Here is a 21,252-nt window from a genome sequence, read left to right on the forward strand (position 1 = left end):
AGTTCTCAAAAATAGAAATTAATTTTCTCAAACTTTTTGCGGCACGTAGAGTCAAAATATTTTGCAGGAATCTAAAGTAAGCCAAGAAGATTTCAGTAGCATAACTTTGGTAGGGTTCTGAACACACAAGGTTCACTCAGTATAAAACTGTCACGTAAAAAAGGTCACGTGTGCATTGAGGTTTGCGGTAATGCGTGATCGGGACCTGTCCAGAATGTATTGAGAAATCTATTTTGCGAAAGCAACTGATCATATTTCCTACTTACCTCCTGATAATGAAGCGCCTTCTTTGCCTCTCTTTCACATTGTCTCGTTTTTCTTTACTCCTACAGATAGTGATGAATATTGAGAACGGATAAATACGCACTAACAATCTTCTAAATATGTAGTCACAATCTGATTATATGCAATGTTTTCCTTTGTCCTTATAGTATGAAAGCAATACGCCCAATGCATATTAGCAAAATTTAAGCATTTATTAGGGACTCAGAGGTAAAATAAAGAACCACTAGTTAAAGGAACAACAAGGTAACATTTAACATGACTCGAAGCACAGTCCTCATTCGTCCATTGCCAAAACGCAAAATATTTTCGCTCTGCAGCGTATTATGACTGCGCAATCAAACAAAAAAAGAAAGAAAATGTTGTGGAAGCAAGTACGATCCTCGCGTGACGTCGAAAGCTCTGGTGAGCTCACGCGCCGCTTACACTAGCTTGATCTGTGTCGCTCTACGTCACGAGTCACGTCAGATTACGTCACGACATCACCTCGCTCTCTGCTACGCTCTTTTCATGAGCGAAACAGAGCATTACTTGCGCCGTCCACTGTGGTGCTCTTGAGAATCTGGAGCATATTCCTCTTCATTGCCCCCACTACCAACATTCCCGAACCGCACTCTCCGGGTCTCTTCGACAGCTGGACTCTCGCCCCTTCTCCCATTAGAAATTGCTTGGTACCTGGACCAATCCAGCCCAGCAACGCTCTGCACTCAAAGATCTTTTGACATTTCTGGACACCATCGGACTTCGAGCTTTATTGTGAAGGGGCTCGTTATTTTATTCCCCACATCCCCACCAGCAATGGGGTAGAGTATCGCCTCTGGCGATGAACCTCCCCACTTTCCAAAGTCAAAATAATGTTGTTGTTGTTGCTTGCGCCCTTTAGGCAGGCTTGTACGTATTTGGAGTATTGTATTTAAAATACTGTATTTTAAATGCAATCTGCGGTATGTTGGTACTCTACTCAATACTTTTTGTTTTGTGTATTTGCACTCTATTTAAAATACATTTTATGGTATTTGATACTCAATACTCTAATTGCATATTTTGGATCTCCCTTTCAAACTTTCTGTTTCTCGCCTTTCTATTATCTTACTTATTCAGTGGAAATTTCCTGAGTCCCTCGGACCTGACCCGGACATTGGACCTTCTTGGAAGTCTCCATTTAGAGATATTGCCCCGTGCGTACTAATCCTTGGCGAGTGAGGGTTCTATTATGTGTGCCCTGACGCGGTAACGCCGAATTCTGACCTCGCCGAGCACGGACCTGCTAGAAGTTTGCTTTGTTCTGGGTCGCATATACTTAGTACGTATATACTTAGTATGTATGTGGTATCTCTTTGTCATCTTTTTGGGACTTGTGTTTAGATGACTCCTATCACACAGGGACGGCTTGCATAGTACGCGGGGTTTAGGTGATTCATGTCATATAGCGGCGACTTGCCGCATTGACCAGTGACTGGTGACTTTTTGCGTTCAAGGATAAATAGTATCTTAACGGACCTTTTCCATATTCGCGTCGCCCCTGGCGGCGGAATATCGAACGTCGTGTCTTTCCCCACAATAATGGTGACGCTTTACGAACTGGCACGTACGTTGCGTGGGAAAGTAGCAAGAGAAGATTAAAAGAAGAATGCGGAAAGAGTGAAAGCGCATTGTACTCATTACCAAACCTCAAACATCCGCGTAACCTTGAAACCGATTACCTCCCCACAATGAACATGACAGTCGCCCGCAGGTGGGTTCATGGTGATGTTTTCCGCTCAAAAATGGCGGACTCAAGGGCTGGGCATGCGCATACGCGTTGTCGGAAATGGTATATTGTATTTCAAATACTTTTTGAAGTATTTCGTACTCTATCTTAATCACTTTAACTTTCATGTATTTATACTCTATCTTAATTACCTTCTAACGTCAGTATTTATTATCTTATCTTAGATACATTTTTGAGTATCTTGCACATGTCTGCCTTTAGGTCACCTGCAGTCATCGTTCTTTTCCAGGAGTTCCTTTGATTAATTGCCGAACACGCTGCAGAGAAAAACAAACAAGGGCGCTACGCACACGCACACACACAAGCAAGAGATAACATTCCAACTCTCTTACTGAAGCATATGGCACCATACGTATCGAGCACACTGGCGGATACAGTTAATGAAATGTTCGTTGAAGGTATCTTTCAATGGCCCTGGTTACAATAGTAAAGAAAATCAAGCATATCGTTCATTCTAAGCTTTTTTACCATGGGAATTCTTTTAGATCTTACCATCTTCTGCTCATGAAAGCGATTAAGTGATAGAACGTAATACGTAGTCATAGGTAAAAGGAGCTCTACTTGTTTACTCTACTTATCTTGTACACCTCACGGATTCATTTTAGGGTCATTTTTATGTTCCATATATATTAGTGATTTTCCTGGATACACTAATCCTAGAGCAATGTCAGTTCATATGCAGACGCAAGTAGAGGCATACAATAAACACAAACTGAAAGAGGGCATGCTTTCTAGCCGCTGATCATCAACTTCCCCCACTCATATTAATACAGGGGAAGGACGCCCGCAGGGTGTTAGCGACACTCAGAATCATTGAAAGCACGCATTTCTTCAAACACATCATATTATTTGTGAACCATTTGACATGATTCTCAATCTATTACGACTACGGGATCTTACAAGGACTACATGAGCGGGATTTTAATTAATTTAAGTCTGCTAGCACATGGAAGAAGAGGTGAATGTCAGTTTGAATTGTTCAGGAATCAAAGCACCAATAACAACACAAAATTTTAACCAATAAAATGAGCACAGGTAGGCCTCAACTAGATGTAGAAGTACACTAGAAAACAGAACAAACAATTACTGTACAAAGAAAACATCGAAGAGATGGACGGATTTTGCATATGATACGATAAGTTGTGGGAAGATGTGATAAAAAAAATTTCTTTGAAAAAGAAGAGCCTCAAAACGATTCCATTATCGCTGCATTCCCTGTATCTCATAGACATAATCGTGTTCGGAGATATGGGAGAGATCACACAGTTGGACGTAGAAGAAATTGACAGAACTGAATTGAAGAAGCGATATCTACAGTCATTACAAAAATATATGCACAACACAATTCGAAGGACCACAGAGGTTGATGGTGTAGTTCTTGAGCTGAGCTGACGAAAAATTGAAGTACCCGACGCCAGACGTAATAGGAATCATTGCAAACGGCGTTGCATTCATCAAGGAAGCAGTTAGATCAAATTACTATATACAAGCGGTGAATCTAGCAAGATTCATTATGGAATTTTTAGAGTTACATCTCTCTATTGACATGGAAAGTACTAAAAAGTAAAAAATCTTATCATGTGATGTATTCCACTATCACGGCTATGCAATTATTTTCTTCTGCCAGTTGGCGCAATCACTTCGATCAATGATGTTGAATGAGCAGAAGGTTAGCATTGTTGTACAATATCTAATGTATCATCACTTATTCAAACTCAAACCATATCAACTATGGTGGGTCACTGGTCGATTTCCACCTCTCTTCTACGCCCTTCAAAAATGTCGGTACAAAAAAATGAAACGTCAATATGAGACTGCGCAAGTTCGTCGCAACTAAATGTAAGTTACTAAACCGCTACAAATATGGCAAACTCATATCACCTGTATTAATAAACACAACTTTATTAGGCGATGATGAATGGGGTGTTTCATCGCCAGGGCCGATACTCTACCCAATTGCTAGTGGTGATGTGGGGAATGAAATAATGAGCCCCTTCCCAGTAAGGACCGAAGTCCTATGGTATCCAGAAAGGTGAAGAAAGCTTTGAGGGCAGAGCGTTGGTGGGCTAGATGTGGCCAAGGACCAAGCAATTTTGTGAGAGAGAGGGGGGGCGAGAGGGAGCAACTCAGATTCGACAGTAGATAGCGCCACGCTCGCCGGCCTTATCACGCCATTCGCTTCCGACTCCGAAATAAACCCATTGTGCACGATGGAGGTAGCGAGTTCAAGGCAGCACAGCTCCCAGCGCTAGAAGGGAGTTGCCTCAGGACAGAAGCCGCCGATATTTCGAACAGAGACTGTTCTTCTTCTGGGCACCGTCCTCATCATTGGCATGGTAGTTAAAGGGTTAGGTGAGTAGTAATGACTGGACTCTCATAGTGCACAACGCTCAACTGCCCTGAATACGATTTAATTAGCAATTAGAGTTAATTGGGACCCCCCACATTAATCAGCCCCCTCCAGGGAGTCACCACACTAATTGGGGAGTGTCTAACTCGTGTTCAGATCAGCTGAGCGTTGTGCACTACGAGAGCCCATAAAAAAGAAAAAAAACAGATAGAGAGAGTGGAGAGAAGGAGTTTAGTTGAAGATCAACGACGCCATCTTGAAGAAAGCGGTCCCGAACGGCCGCTGACCATCGCCGGGCGACAGAGCACAGAGGCAGGTTGCAAAGCATCGCAGCTGTGACCACAAGTTCCGGACATCCTGTGACGTCAGCTGTGACGTCATCATGACATGTCTGGGCAGGTTAGGACAGCTCTGGACATGCGAAGAGAAAAACACTCGTAATACAGAGGCTGGAAAGCAAGAGTAAATATGCTAACCATCAATAGCTAAGAACAAAGAAAATTAGTTACACAACAAATCATCCCACCACAACAGGCGCGCAGAACGAATAGACTGCTCCATCCGACAGTCAGGCATGGAACTGACTCGTAATGGTTTTTTCCTGTATAAACTCCCGCAGCTGCACCCCCTAGCGGTTACTTTCTCCACTAATCTCATGACAAAATTATTAAGAATCATGCCTGCGCTACTCTCATTTCCAAGGCAGAAGAAGATAGAAAATGGCGGGGATGCCCGGACAACAGCAACCAGCGCCCGACGTGCACGGGCATAAAAATCGCAAACAAAGCGGGGACAAAGTTGGCAAAAGCATTAGTTACACAACAAATCAGCTCACCACAACAGGAGCGCAAACTGATGTGACTGCTCAATCCGACAGCCTGACACAAACTGAGCCGCGCGGGGACTGCGGAGCGACCGAGGACACGTCTGCACTCCGCGAGATCCAGCGGGGAAGTGACTGGGGCGCCGCGCTACGGCTGCTATGCATGCGTATGCTCTCAGCGCCCTCTGCGGCGACCACCTGCGAGAGGCTAAGAGAGAAGAGCATTCCTGCGCCCTCCTCTTGCGTTGCTCATTGGTCGTGACGTCATCACATTGTCCCAAGACTACACAGATTTTTTTTTTCACAGGGTCGGTCGACACAACTGGACAAGGTCAATCTGTAATGAAGCCATGTCATGAAGTCATCATGCACCTGCGTTGCTCAAGGACGCGTAGGCTCTAGACAGGGGACCTATTATTTAGTGAATCACTATCAAGATTATTTCCTTTATTCTTCTATAACGATTGCATAGGAAACTATTGCAGCTGCAGGAGTTTATACAGGAAAAAACCATTACGAGTCAGTCCCATGCCTGACTGTCGGATGGAGCAGTCGCATCGTTCTGCACTCCTGTTGTGGTGGGATGATTTGTTGTGTGACTAATTTTCTTTGTTCTTAGCTATTGATGGTTAGCATATTTACTCTTGCTTTCCAGCCTCTGTATTACGAGTGTTTTTCTCTTCGCATGTCCAGAGCTGTCCTAACCTGCCCAGACATGTCATGATGACGTCACAGCTGACGTCACAGGATGTCCGGAACTTGTGGTCACAGCTGCGATGCTTTGCAACCTGCTTCTGTGCTCTGTCGCCCGGCGATGGTCAGCGGCCGTTCGGGACCGCTTTCTGCAAGATGGCGTCGTTGATCTTCAACTAAACTCCTCCTCTCCACTCTATCTCTATTTTTTTCTTTTTTATGGACTCTCGTAGTGCACAACGCTCAGCTGATCTGAACACGAGCTAGACGCTCCCCAATTAGTGTGGTGACTCCCTGGAGGGGGCTGATTAATGTGGGGGGTCCCAATTAGCTTTAATTGCTAATTAAATCGTGTTGAGGACAGTTGAGCGTTGTGCACTATGAGAGTCCAGTCATTACTACTTAGGTGTGACGTGTTTAAAGGTTCATGCGAATTGTGGGACAACAACACCTTTAAACACGTCACACCTAACCCTTTAAATACCATACCAATGATGAGGATGGTGTCCACAAGAAGAACAGTCTCTGTTCGAAATATCGGCGGCTTCCGTCCTGAGGCAACTCCCTTCCTACATCTCTACCGGTTCGCTTACACGCAATTTACCTTGATAATACCTGTATTATTCATGCGAAAATAACATTTCGGTATGTATTTTCTGGTAAGTAAGTATTATCAGTATCAGTATATAAGTATGTCTGAATTCATTTTCAAGGCGTTGGTGCAAGATACTTTAAATTTCTGTCGCAAAATAGACTGCTTATTATTACCCGGACACTCCAGTAATATATTTTGAGGACTCATTTCCCACATGTTCCCCCTTTTTCTTTCACATTATACAAGCCCAGAAAAATAATGTGAGTGGACAATCCCCAGTGACAGGGAATTTCCATTTGTCTCGGCTTGGCGTCTTGGTTTACCAAACCGTACAAAGTAGGTGAAGGGGGATAAAGGCTTCGGGTCGACGCACAGGAAAGCACCCAAGGAAGATACGGAAAGGTCGAGCGGCGAGGCGTCGCAGCGGGAGTCGCGATATTTCCAACTGAGACTGTTCTTTTTTTTTTCCTGGACGCCACGAAGAACGAAAAAAATAAAAAGACAGAGTAAAAAAAAAATAATAATGGTCACTTAACAACATAAGTGGTTCTTGTTTCAGTGTAGGAAACAGTGCAGTTCCGACCTCCTCATATTTCACATGAGACAAGAAAGTATATGCTTTTTTTTTGTAAAAACTTCGGAACCGTAATTTTTTTCCTCCAGAGTTCGTTGTGTTGGATGCTGATGTGCCAGCTAATTCAATCCAAACTTGAAACCGTGAAATTCGGTCGTGGAAAAAGCTGAAGAACTGGACACTGAGCCAAATTTATGCATATTTTAGGTAAATCATTATTCTTGTAGGGCAACACAGACACAGATGGAATTACAAAATAGGGGTTTCCAGAGATGAATCTGAGCGCTAGTCAATTGACAACTGAAGGAATGATCACAGAGAAGTCATTTCATATAATCAAAGATCGCCCGAGAGGCCGGATTTTCGGAGGCCGTCACCTCGCTGGGTTCCCGAAAAAATGGTCCCTGGTTGCGTGCGCGGAAAAATTAGCCCCGCGGGGTCCTGTGCGCCGAAAATTACAGGAGTGCTGTTTTGAACAGATGAGGAAACCGATCATAGCCGATCAAGTGATGTCATTCGCCCACATTATTTGTTTAAATGGGTTTCGTTTCGTTTAAATTAATTTAAACGGGACTTTTTAAATTAACATTCATCTTAATGAATAGTAAAACCATAGAGCGAGGAACATAAATGCGGTTACACCCGCTGCACCGCTTGCATTGTGAGCAATACATCTGTTCTTTCTATTCCTCTCTCTCTATTTTAGTTTGCTGAGTACAGACAACGCGGAAAGATTAGAAAGCTATTCTCCAACAACAAAGAAATCTTGACTATGACACGAGGTGATTCATCACTGGTGGTTTTCCAAGGTCCTGATACCTTCTACGTATTTCTGGCATATATGTTAGAAAAATGGTAGCCGCGTACTACAGAATACTACAGAATACTGTACTACAGAATACTGAGCACCAATGACACATTACCTTCTGTATTCATACCAATGAAATGAAGCGCATATGTAAACTATCCTGATGCTCTGACTTCACGCTCGCTAAACGTGGATGTCGTCGGACGCACTTCCCCACTCAACGGCATACTAGTATTTTCATATATAGTTTTTTTTTTTTTGCTCTTGTTGGTCAGACAATGATGTTGCAGTTGTTCCGTAATGCTTTCTGATGAACCGTATTTTCAGCAGAAGCAGAGACGGAGTTGCAAGGGCAACGAAACAACTGAATAAGTGGATGTAGAGCTTCTATAACCCATAAACATCGACACAGAAAAGATGCAGGGGGGGGGGGTAGTTGCATTTTAAATCGAACAACGTGTGAAAGTCGTATTTTTTATTTCGCAGAGAAAAAATATATGTTAGATGACAGCTCAAACGACGCAAATCGCGCCACGTGCGACGCTCGTGCGTGGAGTAGTTTCCGCATGGGAGAGGAGGATAGTCTGAGGCTGCTTGAGCGCGCTTTCTTCTGGACCGACTTTGACGGGATCTAGCACGGCTGATTTTATGCCTAGAAACTGGAAGTTTTTTGTGATTATAGGCTCCACCATAGACACTGTCGACAGCCACCCACAGAACTCTGAGGGCCACAGATTTTCTGTTAAAAAATGCCAAACTTGGCGTAAACGTTCAAAAAGGCCAAACTTTGTTAACAATTTGCTTCATGACAGAACGTCTGAAGACATCGAGTTTAGTGCCATTCGATAGGACGTTGAAAGAGCTTTCATGCTGTATAAAGTTCATTTTTCTCAGTCCAGTGCTTTCCGTGTTATTAGCTTGAGAATCGCACATGGTAGGCGAAAATTACCAATGTTGCATCTCAATTTTCTCAAAAATGCCATCTTCGATTTCCTTGATTATTTTTGAAAAGGTGGCGTCATGTCTCTACTTTAGACCCCAAGTGATACAATCTTTTGTTTTTACTTGAGAGACGCGCAGCGATTTTTTTGGTCAGACATGGTCCGCGAGACTGCAGCCTAGCGCGCCCCATCCACGAGGACGCGACGTTCAACCTCTTCTTTGCTACAGGTCTCCCGCTGATGGACTAATGAATGACCACTCTGCGTGAGCTTGTTGTAGTATCCCCAGAGCATTACTTTACGTTTACCCAATGGTCTCCCAGTTCCGTCAGGCTCATTCAAACCGTGGGAGAGTACATGAGTTGCCTGTGCGCCCTTGACGAGAATCCCCAGTCCGCGAACATATACCGACAAAGTAGTGAGAAGAAACGAAGCGCTTCGTAAAGATCGGTAGTGGTAACATCGTAGCTTTTGTTTCAGGTTGCTGCCAGTCCCCCAGGCAGTGTGAAAGTCACATCCTTTTCATTGGTAAAAGAACGTTGTGGAAGTTTCGAAAAACGTAAAATGTGCCAATTGCGAGACCCCTGCAGATCATGGCTGCCACCATTGGATTAGTATCATCTGAAAGCTTTACAGGACCATTCACATGATAAAAAGTGACTGGGTTCAAGCGCATCTTTCGTCCGCCTGGTATCGCAAAACCACGAGTGGTACGCGAAAATTTTGCATGTTCGATCTTAATTATTTCTAAAACCCCAGAATATTTTTCACGATTTATTCCACAGGGGCAGAATTATGCCTGTACTTTGCCCTGCTGGTAAGGTAGGTACCTTTTCTCTTTTTGATTGAGACTCTGTGCTACCTTTCCGTGGAGCGGTTTTTCCACACAAAGGCACTCCTTTTATGTCTACGAGCGCGCTTTGCTTCTTAGCCTTTGCTTTGTAATTTCTTGCCCAGATGTTGCATTCTGTACTTATTTTGCACTTATGGTACGTATGTTTATTTTGTCCTTTGGAGACGCAGGGCATTACTTTCGTGGGCAATAATTTCGTCTTGCTATTACGCACTTTCATGGGAGTCGCACGCACGACGTGTACGTATGCACGTGCGCATATTCACTATTCTCCCGCACATGTGCTTGAGGCAGTGCACATACGCACGCTATGAGGCTGTCGTGCGAGTTAATAGTAGGAAGGCAGAACTACGGCCACAGGGGACAGAAAGTTACAACACGTGAGAATACAAATTTGTGGCCGCCTGGTTGCAGCCGTCTCTTAGCTTGGGCGCAATAAGTGATACTTCCGAAGCTGTGCATCCTACCTTTAATTAGTTTTATGCCCCGTAGCGTTATTTCGGAACCACGACGAGTACTATATACAAAGCCCGTAAGACCGCTGTGATGAGAGTATGTTGCTGCTCTCAAGTATAGCACGTTCGCCCTCTACGAGCTGTGTCAGTGCCACCTTGGGAATCAAAATTTCCGACAGAACAACGCACAACTAAACTCCCTCGCTTCCGGTAGCCGTAGGTACCTTAAAGGTACTGTAAAGCAGCACCGATCAAATGTCATTTAGTGTGGCTATTCGATAGTCCAAGACACCAGGACAAAAACTGTGCAAGTTTCATTCCAATCGACGGTGCAGTTAATTAGAAAATTACAATTAAAGATTACGGGCAACACTGTACTAGGTATTCGGAATGAATCCGTACTTGTGACACACATGGCATGCAACCACATTGCATGCGTATAACACTGGGCCCGACATAACAATCCACCACAATCCACCATAAAATTCGCCCCTGCAATCCACACAACGATCCACATCTGATGATAAACGGATAAGCGAACTGAAATGAAATGCTGAGCCGTTGAAAAAAATGTGTCAGACGTTCAAGAAGCCAGACAGCGTCGGGACTTGTTTGTTCACAGAGGTTCACAGAGAGAGTTTGTTCGTTCGAAAGAGGCCGCGAACAAAAGGAGCGCGCAGGCGCAGCAGAGAAGTAGGGAGAGCCCCCATCGAACAGCGGCCAGCACTGGGTTACTTAGCAAAAACAGGGGTTAACAGGTTAAACTGTTAACAGGGGTTTCAGAATGCGTAGGTAAACAGGAAAACTAATAATATGGTTACTAAAATAACGAAGTTCCGATGTCATAGTGTGTAATACCAATTTTCAGTGTTGTCCGCTCTACAAGGGGTTGTTTGACACCAGGCGTCGCACCGCTCCACTACGCCGCATCTTTCATGGCAAATTAAAAATATTTATAGCGCGTTGTCGGTCGTATGGTTCCGCATATGGTATTTAGAAGCAACAAAGTCTCTAGTCACATCGCCGGCATACCATGCTTGTCTACTGCTTTACAGTACCTTTAAACCCTCGGTGTGGTCTTCAGTAATCCGTTTGGTATCCATGCGCTTGAACCCAGTCACTTTATATCATGTGAAAGGTCATATCTAAACCTATCGGGTGATGCTAATCCAATGGTTGCATCCATCACCTGCAGGGGTCTCGCAATGGGCACATTTTACGTTTTGCGAAAATTCCACAACGTTCTTTTACCAATCAAAAGGATGTGACTTTCACACTGCCCGGGGGACTGGTGGCAACCTGAAACAAAAGCTACGATGTTACCACTGTATAAAGATCTTTACGAAGCGCTTCGTTTCTTCTCACTACTTTGTCGGTATGTTCGAGGACTGGGGCTTCTCGTCAAGGGCGCACAGGCAACTCATGTACTTTCTCGCGGTTTGAATGAGCCTGACGGAACTGGGAGACCATTGGGTAAACGCAAAGTGATGCTCTGGGGACACTCCAACAAGCTCACGCAGTGTGGTCATTCATTTCCCCGTTAGCGGGAGACCTGTAGCAAAGAGGAGGTTGAAGGTCACGTGCTCGTAGATGGGCCCTGCCTCGTGGACCCTGCCTGACAAAAAAAATCGCTGCGCGTCTCTCGGGTAAAAATAAAAGATTGTCTCACTTGGCGTCTAAAGTAGAGACATGACGCCACCTTTTCAAAAATAATCAAGGAAATCGAAGATGGCATTTTTGAGAAAATTGAGATGCAACATTGTCAATTTTCGCCTACCATGTGCGATTCTCAAGCTAATAACACAGAAAGCATTAGACTGACAAAATGAACTTTATACAGCAGGAAAGGTCTTTCAACGTCCTATCGAATGACGCTAAACTCGATGTCCTCAGACGTTCCGTCATGAAGCAAATTGGTAACAAAATTTAGCCTTTTTGAACGTTTACGCCAAGTTTGGCATTTTTTAACAGAAAATGTGTGTCCCTCAGAGTTCTGTGGGTGGCTGTCGACAGTGCCTATGATGCAGCCTATAATCACAAAAAACCTTCAGTTCCTAGGCATAAAATCAGCGGTGCTAGATCCCGTCAAAGTCGGTCCAGAAGAAAGCGCGCTCAAGCAGCCTCAGACTTTCCTCCTCTTCCTCGCGGAAACTACCCCACGCACGAGCGTCGCACGTGGTGCGATTTGCTTCGTTTGAGCTGTCCTCTAACATATTTTTTCTGGGCGAATTAAAAAATACGACTTTCATCCGTTGTTCGATTTAAAATGAAACTACCCAGGGGACAACTGTAAAACCTGTGATTGACCAACAGTAGAGAAATACTAGCATCCAGCGAACGATATCGCTAGCGAACCAATGCAGCGAATTATATCGATTTTATGTTGCTCATTGAATGGAATGTAGATTTAATTTTTCATTAACATATGAAAAAAAAAAAAAGAAAAACCCTAGGTCTCCCAATTACAACAAATCCGCATAGCGAATGATAACACTCGGTCGGCTATGATGTGCTTCATCAGCTATCTAGATTTCAGTTCATAGTTGCAACTATATTTCAGGGGCTTTTAGTGCAAAATTATCCGCACTTTAGTGAATGCATTGTGTACACGGTATTAAAAACTGTGTTGCGAGCAAGCGCAAACCAATAAAAGAGCAGCCACAAAGCAATCTTTGTGAGATGCATTTTTGAGGGGACCTGTTTTCCGGGTTCCTTCCCCGTCTTACACTGGGTTCCGGAAAAACTGGTAAAAAGTATTTTTTCCTGCATCCGCTTGCACCCCAAACCCTAGAATACAGCTATAATTAGGCACAATTTACCTACATATTATGTCTTTTATTCATACCAAAATAACGTTTTAGGATACGTAGGGTGGCGTTCATAAGGCCGACAGTCATAAGGCAGAATTATCAGAAGGCCGAAACTCAAAAGGCTGAAAAATAAAAACGCCGAACAGTCATACGGCCGAAAATTCAGAAAACCGAGCTATCGGAAGGCCGAAAAGTCAGAAAACCGAATTATCGAAAGGCCGAAAAATAAGGGACCCAAGATACGAAAACTGTTATTCCAAGTGCGATTAAAAATTAGGTATACAAATTAAGTAGGATAAACTTCTCGAGAATTAATACAGCAAATAAATTATTTCGTCGAACTTCGCGTTAATAAGTGCTTTCGATCACTTGGGGGGGGGGGAGGAAACGTACGAACCACTGTGTTATTGTATGTGTTTATTGTACACAATGGCAATACGCTAACACGAAAACTTATGAGCTCTTCGATGACATTTCCCATTCTCATCCCATTTTCAACAGCAGCTTCAACCTAGGACATTCCTAGAACTAGTTCCCTATCATCAACTCTGACTCAAAACCGCACCTAATTGATCCGCCTTTCGATAGGGTGAGCAACTGAGTGAATGACCTGGGAGAAGCGAATTTCTATTCTGGAAGAAATCAAATATGTGTTCCCCGCGTCAGGGGACCAGCATGGTCATTACACAGTTCTTCAAACAGAACGGTACAGAAAGTTGCAGGCGAACTAAAAAAAAAAGAAAACCAGCAAAAAGACCTGCAGATCTTGCATAGGATCTCTATAACAAGTTGATTTTGTAGAGCAAGCGATTCAGACGGTTACCTGTTCAAATCACGTTCGGGAACTCACAAATGCAGAGAAACACCATCTCCCCTACAGTTCATTCAGTGGCATGCCATTCACCCACCAGACACCTTCTTTTCGTGGTAAACATGTTGCAGATTATTGTTTTTTTTTTTATCTTCCCTGGCTAGTCTATTTACGAGCACCAAATGCTATGCATTCCAGTTATTTGATTTCTAATACAAGAGCCACAAAACTTTTTCATAATTTACACCATCCCATTCAGTGGTCATTCACTGGGGTGTTCACCCTGTGTCTCTTTGGCCTTTCCATTTTCGGTCTTTTGGCATTCGGCCTTCTGATAGTTCGGCGCTATGATTTTCGGCCTTTTGATAGACTTAATAATTACACTCAATCAGCCTAAATAGATGCACTGCAGTTAGCAACAGCTATTCAAAAAAAAAAAAAAAAAAGAGAGAGAAGGAGGAAGCTCCTAAACCCCCTTGAACTCCGTCTTTTTGTATAAATGAACATAATAAAATGAAAGAAACTTGACGCGCGAGAAGGTCTCGGAGCACAAATTCCGTCTCATAACGCGCTGATTATTACCCGGAAGCTTCAGTACTATATTTTTAGACGCTCCTTGGTTTTCACAGGGTACTTCGCATTACACTAGACCTTTCGTTCAGCGTAGAGTCACTAGTTCAGCGGAGAGTCCCCGGTGACCCCAAGCTTTTCCTTTTCTTCGTCAGTAGGCCTCCCGTTGTCCGCGGTGCAAAGCCAGACGGGTAAAGGTTTTGGGTCATCCCACGCGCAACCAGCAAGCAGTGTCGAAAGTTGGAAAATCCCGGGAACCGATATCGACAAATTGGGTGTACCTCAAAATAAAGTGATCGAAATCCCCTTTGAAAAATAAACTCCTGTCTAAATGTTATCTGGCTATAAAATGTACAGTTGCTGCTATAAAATGCAAAACTGCCAAAGCGCACTTAGACTAACCTGAAGATGAAAATGCAAACACCGAACTTGTACTAACCTGATAATAAACTATCCAACGTGCTGTTCCGTCGCGTCCGCTATGCTAAGCCTAAGCCGCTAAAATGTGGCTTTCGTTCGCTAAAATGACTTGGACAGACATCGAAATTTCGTGAGTTTTTGTGGTAAATAGTGATGTCGGACTTTTAACCACGGCATATCATAGTACGAAGCAATCGAGCATTGTCGTTGGTTTTCCTTGCTTCGCGAGCATGAATTTGGGTTCCGAAAAAGACAGTTCCTCATTGCGTGGGTGGAAATAATAGTCCCTCGGGTTTCGTGCGCCGAAAAATACAGGAGCATCATTGTGAACAACTGATGAAACGGACCACGATCAAGTGCTATGATTCGCCTTCATTATTTGTTGAATTCCTAAGGAACATTTATCTCTGTGTAATCCGCTTGCTCGTAAACACATTCCTTATGCTAACCCACTTTTTCGCATCCAGAAAGCGGTCCAAGGGCCGCGTTGTTCACCCTAGCCCGTTCGACAACTTGATAGGTTTACCGGCTCCGACACATGCCTTACGTACACACATAACACACATTCTGACACATAAGCATGCCATACATGTCATTCATCCCTAGTCCCCAACCTGTTTTCAAGTAATAATTGATGTCAAATAATAAACATTTTGACAAATAAATCAGTCAAACAAATAAATGACATCTTTGGACGATGCTCACTGGGTGGTGCTCCTATATCGCACATCGTACCTCCTGTATCGTATTTTCCTATTGTTGGTCAGACACAGACTTTGCAGTTGTTCTCTCATACTTTCGACGTCGATGAACCGTATCTTCAGCAGAAGTGGAGTTGTACGGGCCATGAAACAATGAATAATTGGGTGTACGGCTTTCATTGTACATAAACATCGACACAGAAAAGATTCAGGGGACAACTGTAAAACCCTTGTCTGGCCAACTGTAGAGAAATACTAGCATCGAGAGGACGATATCACTAGCGAACTAGTGCAGTGAATTATATCGATTTTATGTTGCCAATTGAATGGAATTTCAAGTCAGGACAGCGAATGAGAACACTTGGTCGGCTGTGATGTGCTTCATCGGCTATCTTCAACTGCGCCCATGTATTTTAGGCAGCGCAGGTGCTTGCGGGACCACTTTTTCCGTCCACACAACCAGGGACCATTTCTTCCACGACGATTTTGTTTTTCTTATACCCCGCGAATTTCGAGATCGTGGATTTCACAACTGGGAATATCGAGGCCCTCCCGAAAACTTCAGAAGTTCGGAACTAACTGAGGTGTGCACTCTTAGCGAAAAGAAAGGGCCACGACTATGCAGGCTCAGAGGATAATCCCTTTACCAGCAGCTAAGCAACCTTTTGTACTGGTCTCCAAGGTCATGCCCTAAGACAGTGGGCCATGAAAGTAATGAGAGAGAGAAAGAGGATGCAGGAACCAGCATGATGTCATCCACCACCCATACTAGCCAGCACTATGCTGCGCATGCGCACCGGTTGTTCTGCGGATGGATACGGTCCGCGCGGTTTTTCTTGTGCGCCTGCAGATGGCGACACAGAGTGACATGGTTCACTCGGCTTTCAGTCGGTGTGTATGTGTACTCATATTTCATGCTTTATTATAAAAACGAAAAATGATAGACATATAAATTTGGCGTCTATCGACTCCTGAAATATTTCGAGAGAAATTAAATGAGAAGCTTTCCAAAATGGCTATAGAGGTTTAATAAAAACCTGTTCAAAGAGGGACGAGAAAAAATGTGTATTTTTTTCAAAATCCATACGACATGTATCAGAATTCTGTCCCGTTATTTAATTCATCTCGTCTTCCTGTTTATAGTGAAACCATCCGCGTTAAAATCTGTGCGGTGGTTACGGAGAAAAGGCGTAAAACCTGTTCCATAGGAAATACATTAGGACGGAGAGCTGGTATGCCCTATTAAGGGATTCGGAGAGTACGGTTCGGGAAGGTTGGTAGTGTAGGCAATGGAGAAGAATATGTCCGAAACAAGCAACACGCTCGCATAGGCTTCGGGTTATCACGTGAACGCTCGGTCGCGGAATCGCGTTGGGTTTCAGGAGCGTCGTTAATTAGCGCCGGGAAACGTCCTGGCGTGTTCCCAAAACGTTTTCGACGTCGGGTGCCTTCACGTACGCGCGTCACGCATATTATCCTTTCTTCAACTCGAATAACTGGTGAAGTAAATTTCTGCAGAAAAATATTCGTAATTAACAATCTCCATGGCGTGGAGAATCCACGTTGTGTTGTAGTGTATATAGAAAATATCAAACTCTTGATCCCTATCATAAGCTATCAATTAAGTTCTATGTCATGGCGAAATACTTCTCGAAACCTTCGTTTGTCGTCAAGTATCGTTCAGCTAGCTAAAGCCTTGCGTATTCTGAAAAAAAAAAAAAAAAAACACTCTCTACAACTAAGCTACAACTAAGTCACGAGGATAGTATGATTACAATTGTAGACTGCGCCCGCACATCGTGCTTGTGAAATCAGTGTTCGCTAGCTGTACTTGGTGTCATTTGCATCGCGCGATTCGGCAGTGGGCTCCTTTCAACATATGTTGACAAAGAGGTTATAGACATTCTTCCAATTATGGATTTGTCATTGCCCAAGAAGAAAAGAGCAAGAGATTTCTGTGGAACATTCTGCCAGAGCGAAGTGGTTTTTTGAGCTAGTTCAGCGGGCTGAGAAATATGCTAATGAATTAAATCACAAAATGTGAAAAGTTTCTGCAAAAGATAAGTGATACTTTATGCGTAAACAAATAAATCAATGTACCATGCCTCCGAATTTCAATGACATATCTACAGTTTCTGTACCGATTCTTCCCCGTCAATTCTATCCTTTCGGGCATTGAAGTTGTAAAGACAATGCTTCTGTGCTCTGTTGGTGACAGGAGAGGGAGTTTATGGACGGTTGCGGAGGTAGCTGGCTAAAAAACTGACTCTCTGACTCGACCATTACATTTCGAGACGATGTAGAGAGAATTCTTGCACTTAGTGCGGAATATTCGACGTTTCCAGTCAGCAATTGGACATAATCATTGTTCTCACTCTACCCGTACCATGCTGAACACATTTGAAATCCATCTTTGCCGTCTGTTTTCGATACGATGCGCACAATGTGGTATAGTGACTATATGATGACAAAAGAATCTACGCTTATTCTATCAATTATACACTTGTTTATTTTGATAAAGTACAATTGTCCTATTTCAAACTCCGAAGTTGTCGTTTGCTGTCTTTGTCTCGTGTGATGAATTGAGAATGCATCATATAGTAGTTTCTTATGATGCGTCGCTTGACTCCGGCGTTGATTACCACAGGTGGTGTGACTTTGCCGTATTTTTAGCACTTTACCAACTAGCATTTAGTTGCCAAAGCTTGCACAGTCCCTTACTGATGTTTCCTTTTTTTTTGTATATACATTCTTGAAGGGCGTACAAGAAAGGTGAAAATCGTCCGGTGGTCCACCACGGTTGATATGGTCATTGAGTTTCAATAAGTGACGATATATCAGATGTTGTACAACAATATTAAACTTCTGCTCATTTGACATCATTGATCCAAGTGACTGCACTAAGTGGTAGGCGGAAATAATTGCACAGCCGTAATAGTGGAATACATCACGTAATAAGATTTTTTTTTTTACTTTTTAGTACTTTCCGTGTCAATAGAAAGGTGTTATTTCAACAAATCCATAATGAATCGTGCGATATACACTGCTTGTATATGGTGATTTGATCTGACTGCTTTCTTGATAAATGGAACGCCGTTTACAATGATTCCGATTACGTCTGGCGTCGACTACTTCAATTCCTCGTTAGCTGATCTAAAAAATTCCACCATCAATCCCAGTGGTCCTTTCAATCTTCTTGTGCAGATATTTTGGTAACGAATGTAGATATGGCGTACATTTCTTGTACGTCCAACTGTGATTTATCCTATATATCCCAATAGGGCCATGCCTATGACATATCGAAATGCAGCGATACTGGAATCGTTTCGAAGCTCTTCTTTTTCACATCCACATTTTTTTATCACGTCCTCCCACCCCACGCAGCACAATGTACTGAAAGTCGAGTGAAATGGGGGTGGTCGGTATGTGTCTTATCAATGTTGTTTAGTTTCACGAGTCTATTCAAGGCGTTCCACATATCCGTCCACCCCTGTTGCACTTGACTTTCAGTACACTGTGCTGCTTGGGACTACTTATGGTATCGTGTGCAAAATCCGTCCATCTCTTCGATGGTGTTTCGTAGACTAATTTGTTGAGTTGAGTAGTTTTGTAATGATTATTTGTAGAGTAATTGTTTGTTCTGTTCCAGTGTGCTTTTGCACTTAACACCTGTGCTCATTTTAATGAATAAAATTTTTTGTAATTAATTACTGATGCTTCGGTTCCTGAATCGTTGAAATTGACGATCACCTCTTCCGTGTGTGTTAAAATCCCGTTCATGTCATGCTTGGCTTGTAAGTTGAGCTAGTCTCGATGGATTGAAAATTACACAAATAATTTACAAATAATGTGATCCATTTGAAAAAATGCAATTGCATTTGTCCAATATCCAATATCCAATATCTTCTATACGGGAATAAATGGTGTCAACCGCCCTGTTCCTAAACACTTGAACAAATACAATCAAACTTCTTGGAAGAAATGAACCGGTGATAACCTTAGCTGTCAACGTCTCGCGAATATGTTGCGCAATGACATTTATGTCAGTGATTACTGCTTCACTTAATTCTTTGGGCATATACTTAGCAAAAATGCACAAACCGAAAAACGTTCCTGCCAGTGAAAGACCCCTCGCGGGAGTCTCTTCAAGCGTTTCATAGATGCTGCCATAACAAAGAACAGCAAGATCTTTGCTCATGAACTGAGCTAGGTGCTGAATGACTACCCAACTGATATACAGGCGTCGCCACGCTTAACCGTAGCGCTGGAGCGCGTGGCCTGCTTGGATGCTAGCGCCGCCTTGCGTCGATGCGGGGGCGAGCTGGAGTGGAGACTCTGGGGCCCAGGTACACGAGTGCCCCCTCTCGACGGGGACTCGGCAAGCACGCCCACGAATCGCCTACTCAGTTACCTACTCTGCGGGCGCAACTCTCTCCCACAAGGCGCGCTCCGGCAATGAAGTGAAGCTTGATCGTGCGACACTGAGATAACATGCCACTGCAAAGCATGAAGCATGACACATAATAAATAATTGTGATAGCGCATATCATAGTGAACAGAACGCTCAGAGCAAACATGGGTGAGCCTACAGTGTGTGCATAAGCCTATTATTGATTATTGTTTCATAATATTGTTTGGAGTTTGGAGTCTTCTGGCGCAAGGATATCGAAGATTAAGCTTCATAATATTCTCCCCCTGAAGACTTTCCGCAAACCAGCATTTACATAAACATTGGTAGATAACGCACACGCGCTGTTGGTGTGCCTGTTGGGCGACAGCGTTAGGTGACGCTGTACAGCAGGTGATCCATCCTGTTGCACCGACAGATGGGTCAAATTCGCCATCTTGCCATGTATTTCGGCCCATTCCCAGCGTAAAACAACGGGAATCGCCATCTTGTGGGACGGTCGTTGCCAACATCGCAAAATCTGCCGCCTAGATTTGTACCGAAGTAGACATTATCTGCAAACAATGTGCACCGAGCATGCTATTTCTCAAAATAGCCACTTGAATTCGTATCCAATCCAGTGTGAGTTATGGCTGCCGTCGCTCCTGAATGGATGTGTGCGTGGATGTGTTCACGGTATTTCCAATCACTGCGGACATACGACCCTGTGCGTTCTGTCCAGTTGTGTCTGTGGACTCTGATATTCGTTAAATATTTTGATGCTCGCCAGCAGGATGAGGCTGCTTTGATGATGTAGAAGAAGGTGCCTAGCGTAATTCTACGACGACATTGTGCGAAGAAGTGACTAAATTTGTACATTTATACACGTCGTCCTGCGCATGTTGGCTGAAACACTTCTTCGTTAGTGCGCAGATTATGTTTTGTGGTTGCCAATGACCGACAGTGCTTGAAGTAGGCAGCTTCGTTTTCGCAAGTGAAGAATGTTTTCTATCACAAGTGCTTCATGAAACAATTTTCTCTTGCAATGACCTTCAAAACTATGTTGCGAAGGTCTGCCGGTGGAAATTGTTTCAACCGCTATTCGTAACTGCAAATATTTTTGCGACTGAGTTGTGGAATAATAACACACAGTGTATGATAGTGGTAGGCTGGACGCTGTGTGTTCAGTTCTATCATAAAATACCTTTTCCACCGTCCAGTCTGCTGACATTCGTATTCACACGTAGCATATACCTTTCAGTTCTCCACATATGAAAGCATATTGACGTAACATGAAAATGGATTGGTTGGTGACTCATATGAATTAACAGAAAGCCTGATTGACTAGATCTAACATGAAAAACGGTTAAAACTTGGCCTGGTTGGTGACGACGGGAAGATATTTGCA

At 43.4% G+C, this 21,252-nt stretch overlaps 1 protein-coding gene across 6 annotated transcripts in view; it reads right to left on the minus strand.

Moving 5' to 3' along the window:
• The window catches only part of LOC135383858 (alpha-(1,6)-fucosyltransferase-like), a 65,168-nt gene that overhangs the window by 34,199 nt on the left and 9,717 nt on the right, over positions 1-21,252 (minus strand). For 4 of the 6 annotated variants that reach the window (XM_064613157.1, XM_064613160.1, XM_064613156.1 and 1 more), the window contains one exon: positions 267-326. The exons of the other annotated variants lie outside the window; for them this stretch is intronic. In XM_064613157.1, the coding sequence (XP_064469227.1) occupies positions 267-326 (60 nt within the window). The remainder of the gene's footprint in view (positions 1-266; positions 327-21,252) is intronic. 6 annotated transcript variants of the gene reach the window in all.

This window comes from Ornithodoros turicata, chromosome 2 (genome assembly GCF_037126465.1).
Source record: "Ornithodoros turicata isolate Travis chromosome 2, ASM3712646v1, whole genome shotgun sequence".
NCBI lineage: Eukaryota > Metazoa > Arthropoda > Arachnida > Ixodida > Argasidae > Ornithodoros > Ornithodoros turicata.